The sequence below is a fragment of the Pangasianodon hypophthalmus genome, chromosome 27 (assembly GCF_027358585.1).
Source record: "Pangasianodon hypophthalmus isolate fPanHyp1 chromosome 27, fPanHyp1.pri, whole genome shotgun sequence".
NCBI lineage: Eukaryota > Metazoa > Chordata > Actinopteri > Siluriformes > Pangasiidae > Pangasianodon > Pangasianodon hypophthalmus.
In genome coordinates, this window is record NC_069736.1 from 17,977,477 (window position 1) to 17,989,826 (window position 12,350).

A 12,350-nucleotide genomic window follows, 5' to 3' on the forward strand; every position below is an offset into this window, starting at 1 on the left:
CCGCCGCCGCTGGCATCCAAACACGCCTCAAAAGCTCACACACTTCAGGACCTCCCCTCACCCCCACGCGCACACGACACACCCGGGCGGCGGCCAGCACGGGCCTCGTGCTCCGCCGGCTCAACATGTAACACACACACACACACACAAGCTGCAATACACAAATCTGAAACCTCTCCTGTGTAGTGCGCACTATCCAGTGTACTAGACTGACAGAAGCTGGAGGCATGTGCTGATAATCAGTTGTACGATACATTGCGATAATCAGCATGCGCAATATCATCAAGGACACCTCAAATATACTGAAAATCTGCAGACTGTTGTGTTACGGACCATGTTTTTGACCCATTTAAAGTAAAATCTGCTTAAGAGTAGAGTAAGAGCTGCTTAAAAATATGACAGAAAAAAAAAAACATCTAACGCGATTTCATTAGATCCTAAATCGTGATATCGGCACATGCCTAGTCGGCTCAGCTGCTGTGTTTCTTTCCTCTTTATTTCCAAACAAAGCCGAATGAACAACTTGGACACTGTTTCACTCCGGATGTAAACACGCCCCAGGGCCGGCGTTCCAGTTCTCATTCAACAATTTGCCGATGATTATTATTATTATTATTATTATTATTATTATAATATTTTTTTTTTCCCTCTGGTTTGAGAATCAGCACATAATTACCGATGAGATCCGAAGATCCAGAGTCGAGCTCATCGGCGTGATTTCACTCAACACCACACCCGGTTTTATTTCTTTTAGCTGATTATTTATTACGAGTATTGTAGCATCTGTCAATGAAGTTCCGTTAGCATTAGTTATTTACGTTTTATAATACTAGTCGTGTAAATCCTTGGAGTCGCTCGAGCTGTCGTCATGGTGACGCAGTGAAGGTAGAGCTGGTTTCGTTTGCAGTTTTCGTGTAGCTGTTCCGTTTCGTTAGCATTAGTAACCAGGGGAGAAGATTCACTTTGTTGTAAATGGACCTTCAGCATCATGTGGTGTGAGAGTTTCCTCCTAAGTGTTTCTTATTTTTTAAAGAATCGTTTCCGTGGAGTTTGTTTTATTCGGATGTCGTCTTAAAGCAGAAAGGCTCGTGATCGGTGAAGAGGCGGAGTTTTAATAAAACTAGTTGCATTGCTACGGAAAGTTAATCCACAGTCCAACAGTCTAAGAAGAAATGTTTGTCTAGGAACATTTTCAGAAACATTTGAGGCAGAAATGTAACCAAATTTTTTTTCGTCACGTAGCTATGGAGGTAGCTAGGCGCGCTCTCAGCTAGCTAGCTACCTAATTATTGTGCTAAAGTGCCACCAAATACGCCTTTTCACGTTCATCAAGAAAGCGGTTAAATGCGAATCGTTTTGATTGGGGAGTGTTTAACTTTTTTTTTTTTTTCTTTCTTCAGAGAGCTGTTGTAGCTAGAAATGCGGCGAGTTTTCCTGCTCAGATTCAAAGACGGCATCACAGGTCCCGCCTCCTCTCCTTTTATTGGTTGATTCGCGTAATCTTTCCTGCTATACAAATTACCCATAATCCTCCATGTTGACGCTATTTAAACCACCACGCGAAGCCGTGCTGTACCGAAGACCCAAGTACACGTGACGAATTTGCATCCCCCTGTTGCCTGGGTACCATGTGGGCGGAGCTAGAAAACGGCAATTTAATGTTACTATTATTATTATTATTATTAACATTATTATTTATTTACCCACAGTAACATTTTCTTATCATTTTGTAGTTTGACTGTACTGTGATCCAAGTAAAAAAAAATTTTTAAATCCTCCATCTTGTAGTAAATCCCAAGTTCCTACGTCGAGGACACGCTAATGTAGCTGAACACATTCTGCCTAGCGGCCTCACGCACGGCGGAGAAAGATTGCGACGTTCAGCCACAGATGCACGACTCCTTGCGGTTTGGTAAAGTTTGCACTCATTAAAAAAAAAAAAAAAAAAACATCGCTGTATTTTTATTTCTTTAACAAAAGATGAAAGTATTGGCACCCCCGGTGTGTTTTGGTTCGTTGTCAGCCATTTTTGCGAAAGTTTGCCAGTCTGTGTGTTTAACGATTAAAGTATTGTCACACGCTGCCTTTAAATGAAAACTATTTCACTCGAAAGAAGCAGTACGTTTACATGAAACAAGAGAAAAATATATATATAATTTTTTTTATTTTTATTTTGAGTTTCCTCCAACTTCTCCGATGCACGGATTTATGGCGTTTATAGCCACGCTAGAAAAATTGCAATTATATTGTCAGGATTGTCCTCAGTACTGTTTGTTTGTTTGTTTGTTTGTTTGTTTGTTTGTTTGTTTGTTTGCTTTTCCTTCCCCAGTCTGTTGTGTAGCCTGTGATGGTAAATTTTTTTTTCTTCTATCTGCGAGGAAGAGAAAACATTACGAACATTTCAGTTCCTCAGAAATCTGATCTGATCTGATAATTTGGATGATAATTTGGATGAGGTAAATTTCACTCCGTTTTTCTGAAGTCAGTTTTTTTTTTTTTTCTACACTTTTTTTTTTCGTTGTTACATTTTGACTCGCGTGTTTTGTAATTATTTATTTATTTTGAGGCTGAACCAGTTTTATTAGCTTGTAGTTAGCCTGTAAATGGTGGCTACCCCCCCACCACACACACACACACACACACACACACACACACACACACACACACACCTGTCAGTGGTCTTTCTTGGTAAGCGAGCACTTACTCCTGTGTGTCTTGTGTGTGTGTGTGTGTGTGTGTGTGTGTGTGTGTGTGTTGTAGGCCACAGCCTGACGGTTCTGGAAGTGCAATATTGTCGGTCAGACATTTCAAGGGCTGTTTGGTTTGCTAACGGTAGGTGCGCAAAAAAAAAAAAAATAGGTACATAGATTGGCGTTAAATCTTGTATTGACTTGGGGGGAGGATTTCAGTGTTTTCAATAATTTTTTTTTCGTATAAAACGCGTACGTAGCGAATGAAGACAGTTTCCGATTGAAAACTGGAGATTTTCGGAAGACTCTGTTCCCGTTTCAGTACCGTTTCTAACGCCCTCTCGCTCCGACTCTCCGAGATCCGACTCTCTGTAGGTCGGCAAGGGCGGAGCTTAGATCAAATTTGTTCAGCCAATTACAAAGTGAAAAATTTTACTTAACGTTAAACTAAACGTTAACGTTAGCAAGTACCTGATAGTGTAGCCCGTACGCTATTGTGCCATTAAAACCACTATTTTATGCAAATCAGTATACGGAGGCTGGTGATGATGTCACAAAACCAAGTTTGCAATTGGCTGATGAAATCTAACTCAGGCTCCACCCATTTATTAACCCAGGGACGAAAGTCAGAGCGCGTGGAGAGGGGAAAAAAATAAAAACAAAAAACACCTTCACCGCCACCTTAAAGATCGTCTTTGAAGTGTTTTTTTTTTCTCCTCAAGGTGTTGAGCACTTACCCAGAATGCATTGCGGTCTGATGGTGGATGAAGTTTGAAATTCCTTCAAATTTGGCTTTTATTCCTCAAATGCCTCCGTATGTGCAAAGCAGCTGATGGAAATGTGTTTCGTTTATTTAGCACGCTAGCTTGTTAGCAAGTCAGTATGACTCGATTGTATATAGTACAATGGAAACTGTGAACCTGTTCAGACCCTCCTCTTTTTTTTTTTTTGTTTATTATTATTATTTTCTTTTTTTTTTCTTTTTTTTTGTTTTTTTGTCGTGAGGTGACAGTGTCCAGCCCTCGGTGCTTGGACCCCTGAAAATCAGACCAAAAACGAGTGATTCAGCACTCAGCGCGTGGAGGACGACACGTTTAAGTATTGAAACTCGCCGTCTGTTTGAGAGTTTATACAAAGTGATTAGTTTCGGATTTCTCCTGGGATTTCTCCTGGGATTTCTCCTGGGATTTCTCCTCGGATTCGTGTGTGCGGTGTTTTCGACAAGTTTCCACGCTGAGGCGAGGCAGAATTTCCGATCCCAAGTTTGAACATTTTCTTTCTAACAATTGTTTTTTTTTTTTTTTTGTTTTGTTTTTTTCTTCCCCCCGTGTTGGTTCTGTCGCTTCTACGTCCACCATCACGCTTCAGCCGATAGTCGTTACCTCAGATTCTAGTCTGTTAACGTATTAGCGCATAACTGGGCTGCAGAGCGAGAATGACCATTAGTATTGGCACCCTGAGGAATAGCCATCTGGCTTTGTTCGGAATTTTTTTTTTTTTTTCCGTCTGAGACAGAAAAACGTCAGAAACGTCTAAATGAATGATTTTGTACCGTGTGAAGGTTTTCAGTCATCATGGTTTTGAGTGTGTAGCAATAGGAATTCAAACCAGCTGGACTTGTGTTATGAACTAGCTAGCGTTCTTCTCGGAGCGTCAGTTATTCATGGTTCGTACGGTGTTTTTGGTGGACAAAGTTCTCTTACCCATAATGCACTAGGAAAATGCATCATTGCATCATCGACAAATGGCACCTGCTACTTTTGACGCTTATGGGCGTGGCCTGTCCGGTCCACTGTATATGACTTATACACATCACTTCTGTTATTTATTTATTTATTTATTAATATATAAATAAATAAATCTGCTTCGTTGGTAAAGCAAGCTGAATGTACTCACTGCGTAAACTCACCAGAGGTTCCAGCGATCTCTGCTACTTCCTTCCAACCTTTTATTCTTCTTCATCATCATGTCTCTCTACACGTTTAATCAGAGTTCTAAGTCCCGTAAGAACTGCAGGTAGGAACGAAAATGGGGAAATTAACAAACGTCAGACTTTCAAGATTCCGCGTTTGGTCCGAGGAATCATTTAAGCCTGTTGTTCGGATTTGTAGCTTTTTTTTTTTTTTTTTTTTTTTTTTTTTTTTTTTGTAGCATCATATCTAATTTTCATAGAATTCAGAAAATCTCAATTCAGACGTTGCATGCTTTTGAAATCGCAGCCCGGTGTCTCGCAGGAAATTTATAATCGCTTGCTAGTACGAACGTAGCTAGGTAGCTAGGCGTAAAGTTAGCTACCAAGATGTCATTAGCATCTCATCACTAATTAGCAAACTTCCTGTCTTTCTTAGTTTTCTTTACTAATTGGCAGTGTTTGTTTTTTATATATAGTGTGATGATGATGATGATGATGATGGTGGTGGTGGTTTAATAATAATAATAATAATAGTAACGTTATGCTGAATTTATTCATCTTCTAGATTATAACACAAGTCCAGTGCTTTAGCTTTAAAGTGAAGTAATGTTTCGATGACTTGTGTTTACCGAATCATTACAGACCGTCCTTGCGCTCGTAGGGAGATTATCTCACTTCCGTCTGCAGTGACCAGAGCCGAGGCTGTGTGTGGGGTAAAAAACGATCGAGGCCACAGTGTCAATGTTCTTTTTCTTTTTTTTTTTTCCTTTCCTCTCTCTCTCTCTCTCCCTCTCTCTCTCTCTCTCTCTCTCGTGTTTTCTTTGTCTCTCTGCAGCGTAGCGTGAGGCGAGCCACTTTTCCAGGTTGCCGGCCCGGCTAATCACGTCCTCTCTCTCTCTCTCTCTCTCTCTCTCTCTCTCTCTCTCTCTCTCTGTCTCTCTCTCTGTCTCTCTCTCTCGCTATCGCTATCGCTCTCGTGATCTCTACCCTTTTTCTGCTTTTCCTGTCGTGCTCTCTGTCCCTTTCTTTTTCTTTTTTTCTGGAACTTTCCACACCACAACAAAAGAAAGAAAGAGAAAATTTAAATCACTGCATGCTAAATTTCAGTTCACAAATTTTTTTTGTGTTGTTGTTGTTGAAATTGTAAATAAATTGCATGCACCCACATGGGTCACGATTTAAACAAACTGTATCTGTATGTAAGCGGCGTTGTAATAAAATAATTTACCCCACACTCTCGTCTCGTCTCTGTGTTTCTTGTTTTTTTTTAAATTTATTTATTTAATTGTTCATTTGAAATCAAGAAGGCTGCTGTTTAAAGGCTACAGACATGCAACGAGTTAAAAAAAAAAAAAAAACTGAATTAATGAGTTTAAATTTGGTCAGATGAGGGAGCGATGCAGGTCTAAACGCTCAAATTTCTCCTGATTACCCATAATGCACTGGGAGTATACATCAGATTGAACGCTCATGTCAAAAACGCATTCCAGTCGGGTTGCAGCACATTTTACAAATCTGTGTAAAAGCTAAAATCTTTAATAATATGTCTGTTGAAATGAAGAAAGTTAGCAGTTAGCTGTAACGTATAACTAGAGGTCCCACGTGCTTCAATGCACGTTAGCTTACTAGCTAGCTAACAAATATGTTTAAGAGCGCTGAGATGACTTCCTGTCAGGAAGAATTAGTCCAACCTTTCTAATATCATGCTAGCTTCATTCATGTGTTGTAGATGATGGATCTATAAAATGTTTTCATATTTAAAATCAGGACTAAAAAGATGTAGATGTGCTAGCATGGCTAATACAGACTAAATCCTGTTTTTTTTTTTTTCCCAGCATGGTGTAGGATGTTGAGCTGAAGAAAACTGGCACAGTAGCTAGCAAGGGGTGACATCCAAGTGCTTAGCCTTCTTTACTAGCCTTGTTATTAGCTTAAAACTCAAGATATACATAAAAAAAAAAAAAAAGATGAATTTAAGTCGTTAGGTTTTTTTTTTTTTTTTTTTTTTTTTTTTTTTTTTTTTTTTTTTTGGGGCTATTCTGAGAGGTTGATGTTCACGCTAAACGCTAGCTGAATCCCTTCTTTTGTTTTTCTTTTTCCTATATTCACACACAGTTAATGGTGTAATGGTAGATTATAAGCACCTGGAGCTCTATTTAGTGATTCTTTTCAAGTCGGAGCGGATGTAACGTCGTTGCAGAAACCTGCAGCAGTTAGCCTGCCCTGCTAACTTTGATTTGTTATTAGCTGCTTTAGCATTTAGAGCTAAAGACAGCACTATAGGACGATCCTGGTTTGGCTCTTTTGTTATGTCTGTTTGTTTGTTCTAGTTAGACAAAAAAAAAAATCATGGAATCAACATGGGGGGAAATTCTAGTGAATCCATACGCCTGCCTCGCTAGCAACAACTGTTCTTAGCTGCTATAGCTCTATATTTTAATCCTGAGGTTGGCTGAATGTTGCATTTTACTCTTCATTTATTAGGAATTAGGGATTATAGGACAGTTTTTAATAAAATATCACTAATTTCTCACTAGACATTTGCTTCTCAATAAAGTTAGCTTTAAATGTGAAGCAGTGTTTAATCTTTAGTGAACATTTCTAGTGAAAGTGCAGGGAGGAAGTAAGTAAGTAAATAAATAAATAAATAAATGTAGCTGATTGCAGTAATGAAGTAGGTTTTGAGGGAAATGTGACATTTCTGGCTGTAGCAGACACTTCCCGCTTTTTTAATTCCCAACTTTATGCCTTTTTTTTTTTTTTTTTTTTTTTAAAAAATACATAATAAGCATAAGCAATAAAACCGTTTTTTTTTCAGTTGTCTGTTTCAGTGTAAACATTTGAACAAATCTTTGCTATCTTATTATTACCTTTTCAGGTTTAGAGCTGGTTGAGTAAAACATGTCTAATAATAATCGGATTAATTAGTGGAATGCATGTTCAGCAGATGAGAGCGGTAATGATCGGCCGTCTCTCGTTTGTTATCCTGGTGTCCTGCGAGAACATCATCCCATCCGTCCTGTGTGTGAACGAACAGCACTGATCTGGCCGCTATACAGCATTAAAGAAAAGACGCCTACGTCTGCGACACCGACTCTAAATGAGACCAAATCGCTTTTCTTCCTCTCTTGATCTTTGTAGAATTGCGAAACAGATCCTGTTGGCGGAGATCAGAGCCAACTTATCGTCCAGCTCTGATCAGGACGACACCTCAGACGACGAGGGATCCAGAGCCGAGGATGAGGAGAGCGTGCAGGAGAGGAAGAAGGAAGAGAAGGATGAAGGGAATGATGAAGAGAAGGATAACGCTGAAGACAGTGAGGAACTGCTTTATTGTTTGAACAGGATGCTGTTAATAGGAGCATCTCAAATTCAGCAAACGAAATCAAAAAATTGGCACAATTTATACCACAGAAATAAACGCTTTATAGGCTACAGTGATTGGATGTAACCATAGCAACAGTAATATATCGATAATCATCAAAATGTAAATAAAATTACAGTCACTCAGGTATCAGCAGGTATTTGCGCAAAGCCCATGTGGGTTTTAAGGCTGTTAATTGCGTCTCTGGAAATTCTTTGTCAACAAGTTTTACTACTGAATGTTAGTTTGACGTTGTAGTTATGTAGTTACATGTAATAAAAAAAAATGTGTGTAAAAGCTGGGTAAAGTAATGCATAACCACCTTATTTAGTAAGAGGATCGCTCTTAGCCAACAGTAATTTTGTATATTTAAAAAAAAAAAAAAGATACAAAAAATTGTTGCAGAATTTAAGAGACATCATTTATAACATTATATATTATATACCTTATATATATCTATAAGTAATCTGATTTTTCAGTGTGGTATAAGATCATGCAGCTCTATCATCGCAGCTCTCATTTAAAAAACATCAGTATTACAGCCGGGTCACGGCACCAACAGAATTTTAATATAAGAAATATTATGTACTTCTTATTTGGTTGTGAGTGAAGCCCCAAAACTGCAGCGAGTCTGTGCTTCTTACCAGTAACCTCATCTGCGTTGAAGGTTTCATAAAGCTTCACTCAGAGCCATAGCGTTCATGTCTTTGCCTTCATAAATGTTATTATATCACAGGTGAGCCGACCGATAACAGCTCTGACTCGGACGATCCGGCGAAACCCCGGCAGTCCCGTCACCACCTGCTGCGCTGTCGCCTGACCCCATGGGAGGCCACGGCTAAAGATGACGGCGATAAACCTGACAATCAGAAAAGAAAAAGGGAGGAGACACCGACAACCAAGCTAATAGTCGGTTAGAAACATGATTAAAAAAAAATAATAAAAAATTTCCTTTTAGTTTAACTATTGAAGGTAGTTTCCCATGTGCATAAATATTTACTGGAGAAAATAATAATTTTAATGTAATTCTGATGCCATCAATGATATAAAAATGATACAGAAACTCGAAAAGAATTTGTTTTAAACTTTACAGTTAGCAGTGACGACCGAGAATCAGCCAGTGAGGAGTCAGCATTGAGTGAGGTGGTCAGCCAATCAGAAGACGAGGATGGCAGGTAAATCAGCCAATCCGGGGATAATAAATAACGTGGAATCATGATTATTTAAACATTGTGAAACACGCAAGTTTTAGGTGTTAGCTCTAATATTGTTGATTTCATTGTTGTATGCAGTGAGATGAGTTACAGATTATTAACTGCTGTCTGATGGATTGTTTGCAGCGTCGTGACGCAGAAGGATTCAGCTGTTGATGGTGAACCTCACACGCCTCCTGGAAAGGTAAAAAAAAAAAAGCGATGCGTCATTCATTTGTAAGTTATAATTGTAATCATGGTATAAGGGGAATAAAACACTTCGGGCCTTGCTGTTATGGGAAAATGCCGTGCTTCATCACACCTCCCTGTCGTTGATTATTTTCTTGTAACAGCACCACATAGAGTGTTTTAATCCTCGCAAAAAAGTTCTCAAACTAGCGCACTAAAGACATGATTATAGTATACATTAACGTGGACGTGTAGAGTATACGTGGACGTTAATCTTTTATCGCTGAGCAGTTTAGTTGTGCTTTGTTATTATTGTTGAACAGAACATCAGTCCTTATTTATTTATTAAGAACAAATGTAGATTTGTAAGAGGCCACACCCTCTTTCATTAAGGCCACGCCTACTTAGCATAACGTGTACGTGTGTTTGCGTATTGACGAATCAGGATGGCGCTGACGGCGATTCCGATTCGGACGATAAAGACGCAGAGGAGTGTACGAGCCCTACGAAGGGCCGCAGGAAGATCCGGAGGATCCTGGAGGTGCAGCAGCTGGCGAAGGAGACGCAGGAGGCGCTGAGGGAGGAAGAGGAGAGGAGGAAGAGGCTGGCGGAGAGAGACAGACAGCGACGACAGGAGGAGGAGAAGGAGGAGAGCAAAGAACAAGGACGAGAAGACTCAGAGGTGCGTTAACTGCGTCACAGGAAAAAGAGAGACGTGATCTGTTTAGTCCTGTTGTTTCTATAGTAACGTGTGTGGTTTATAGTCGACTCTGTTACTTATCTTCAGTTACTTTATTGACCTGGGGCAAATAACTGCGTAACGAGTTATTTATTTATTATTATTTATTATGCCAAGGAATGAGATTACCTTGTAATGTAGTGAACGAAATCGTTTACTTCAGTCATGAGGTCTGTTCCCTATAAATAGTGCATTATGAAGTGTTCCTGATTTTCCAGTGTAGGGAATAGTGTGTAGAGAAACATTTCGGACTCTGTGTGTGTGTGTGTGTGTGTGTGTGTGTGTGTGTGTGTGTGGCTCCAGGTGATGATAGTAGCTGAGACTCCTGCCCCCAGACCTCTCCCTCTGGTGCTAGAACTCGATGATGCAACACGGGAATGTCTGGTGCAGGTGGATACATACCTGCTGAGTAAACTGAAACCTCATCAACGAGAGGGTAAGGAAAGTTTGTGTGTGTGTGTATGTGTGTGTGTATGTGTGTGTGTATGTGTGTGTGTATGTGTGTGTGTATGTGTGTGTGTATGTGTGTGAATGTGTGTGTGTGTGTGTGTATGTGTATGAATGTGTATGAATGTATATGTATGTGTATGTGTGTGTGTGTGTGTGTGTGTGTGTATGAATGTGTATGAATGTGTATGAATGTGTATGAGTGTGTATGAGTGTGTATGAGTGTGTATGAGTGTGTATGTGTGTGTATGTGTGTGTATGTGTGTGTGTGTGTGTGTGTGTAACAAACCTTTTTTTCTTCTCATTAGAAATAGATCCATTCCCATTGACTTAATTTGCAAGTTTTTTCTAACACACTGGCTTTTTTGTGTTTTGTGTTTTGTGTGGTGGGTGTGTGTGTGTGTGTGTGTTTGTGTGTGTGTGTGTGTTTGTGTGTGTGTGTGTGTGTGTGTAGGTGTGCAGTTCATATGGGACAGCTGCTGTGAGTCCATAGCAAAGGTGAAATCATCTCCTGGTTCTGGCTGCCTTCTCGCCCACTGCATGGGCCTCGGAAAGACACTGCAGGTGTGTGTGTGATGAAGAGGCTCAATAGACTTGAGCATATGATGTCATTTACAAGAAGTGACCTGTTGTGTGTGTGTGTGTGTGTGTGTGTGTGTGTGTGTGTTTCAGGTGATCACGCTTCTGCACACGGTGTTGACGTGTGAGCTGGTGGAGCTGAACACGGCGCTAGTGGTGTGTCCTCTGAACACAGTGCTCAACTGGAAGGCCGAGTTCGACAAATGGCAGCGCGGCATCACCAAGAAGAAAATGGAGGTGAGTGTTTTTTTAAATTTAATGGAAAAAATTATGTGTGAATTAAGAACATAGCATATTTTCCAGAAAGTGCTTTGTCTGGAGTTGTAGTGGAAGAACCGTATATATAGATATAACCACTAATAAACATATAGTTAGCTTTTCTTCTGTAAGACCTACATCATTCCTAATGTAGTTATTAAAAGTGATGTATATGTACATCATCTTCTCTGATGTTCAGGTGATGGAGTTAGCGACAGTGAAGTTGGCGTGTTCTCGCGTGAGCGCTCTGACCAGTTGGCACAGGAGAGGTGGTGTGATGATCATGAGTTATGAAATGTACCGCATTCTCACAGACAGAGATCAAGCCAAATACGCCAAACAGCAGGAGAACCTACGCACAGCGCTACGGGACCCGGGTACGAAGCTGCCAAATACTAATCCACTATTCACACTGTACTGTACAGCACACCCTGCCAAATCCTGCTCCCTATCCACTGTCTACTGTACTCACATCCTGCCAAATCCTGATCCTTATTCACACTGTACTGTACAGCACACCCTGCCAAATCCTGATCCTTATTCACACTGTACTGTACAGCACACCCTGCCAAATCCTGCTCCCTATTCATAATGTACTGTACTTACATCCTGCCAAATCCTGCTCCCTATTCATAATGTACTGTACTCACACCCTGCCAAATCCTGCTCCCTATTCATAATGTACTGTACTCACACCCTGCCAAATCCTGCTCCCTATTCATAATGTACTGTACTCACACCCTGCCAAATCATGCTCCCTATCCATTGTCTACTGTACTCACACCCTGCCAAATCCTGATCCTTATTCACACTGTACTGTACTCACACCCTGCCAAATCCTGATCCTTATTCACACTGTACTGTACAGCACACCCTGCCAAATCCTGCTCTCTATTCAGATGTACTGTGCTCACATCCTGCCAGATACTGCTCCCTATTTGTAATGTACTGTACTTAAACCCTGCCAAATCCTGCTCCC

At 40.3% G+C, this 12,350-nt stretch overlaps 1 protein-coding gene across 1 annotated transcript in view; it reads left to right on the top strand.

The window, feature by feature from the left end:
• The window catches only part of LOC113524235 (transcriptional regulator ATRX), a 30,130-nt gene that overhangs the window by 8,367 nt on the left and 9,413 nt on the right, over positions 1-12,350 (top strand). The window contains exons 12-20 of the mRNA XM_053230503.1: positions 7,744-7,919; positions 8,703-8,879; positions 9,060-9,141; positions 9,307-9,364; positions 9,794-10,030; positions 10,391-10,523; positions 10,989-11,098; positions 11,207-11,350; positions 11,571-11,748. Of these exons, the coding sequence (XP_053086478.1) occupies positions 7,744-7,919; positions 8,703-8,879; positions 9,060-9,141; positions 9,307-9,364; positions 9,794-10,030; positions 10,391-10,523; positions 10,989-11,098; positions 11,207-11,350; positions 11,571-11,748 (1,295 nt within the window). The remainder of the gene's footprint in view (positions 1-7,743; positions 7,920-8,702; positions 8,880-9,059; positions 9,142-9,306; positions 9,365-9,793; positions 10,031-10,390; positions 10,524-10,988; positions 11,099-11,206; positions 11,351-11,570; positions 11,749-12,350) is intronic.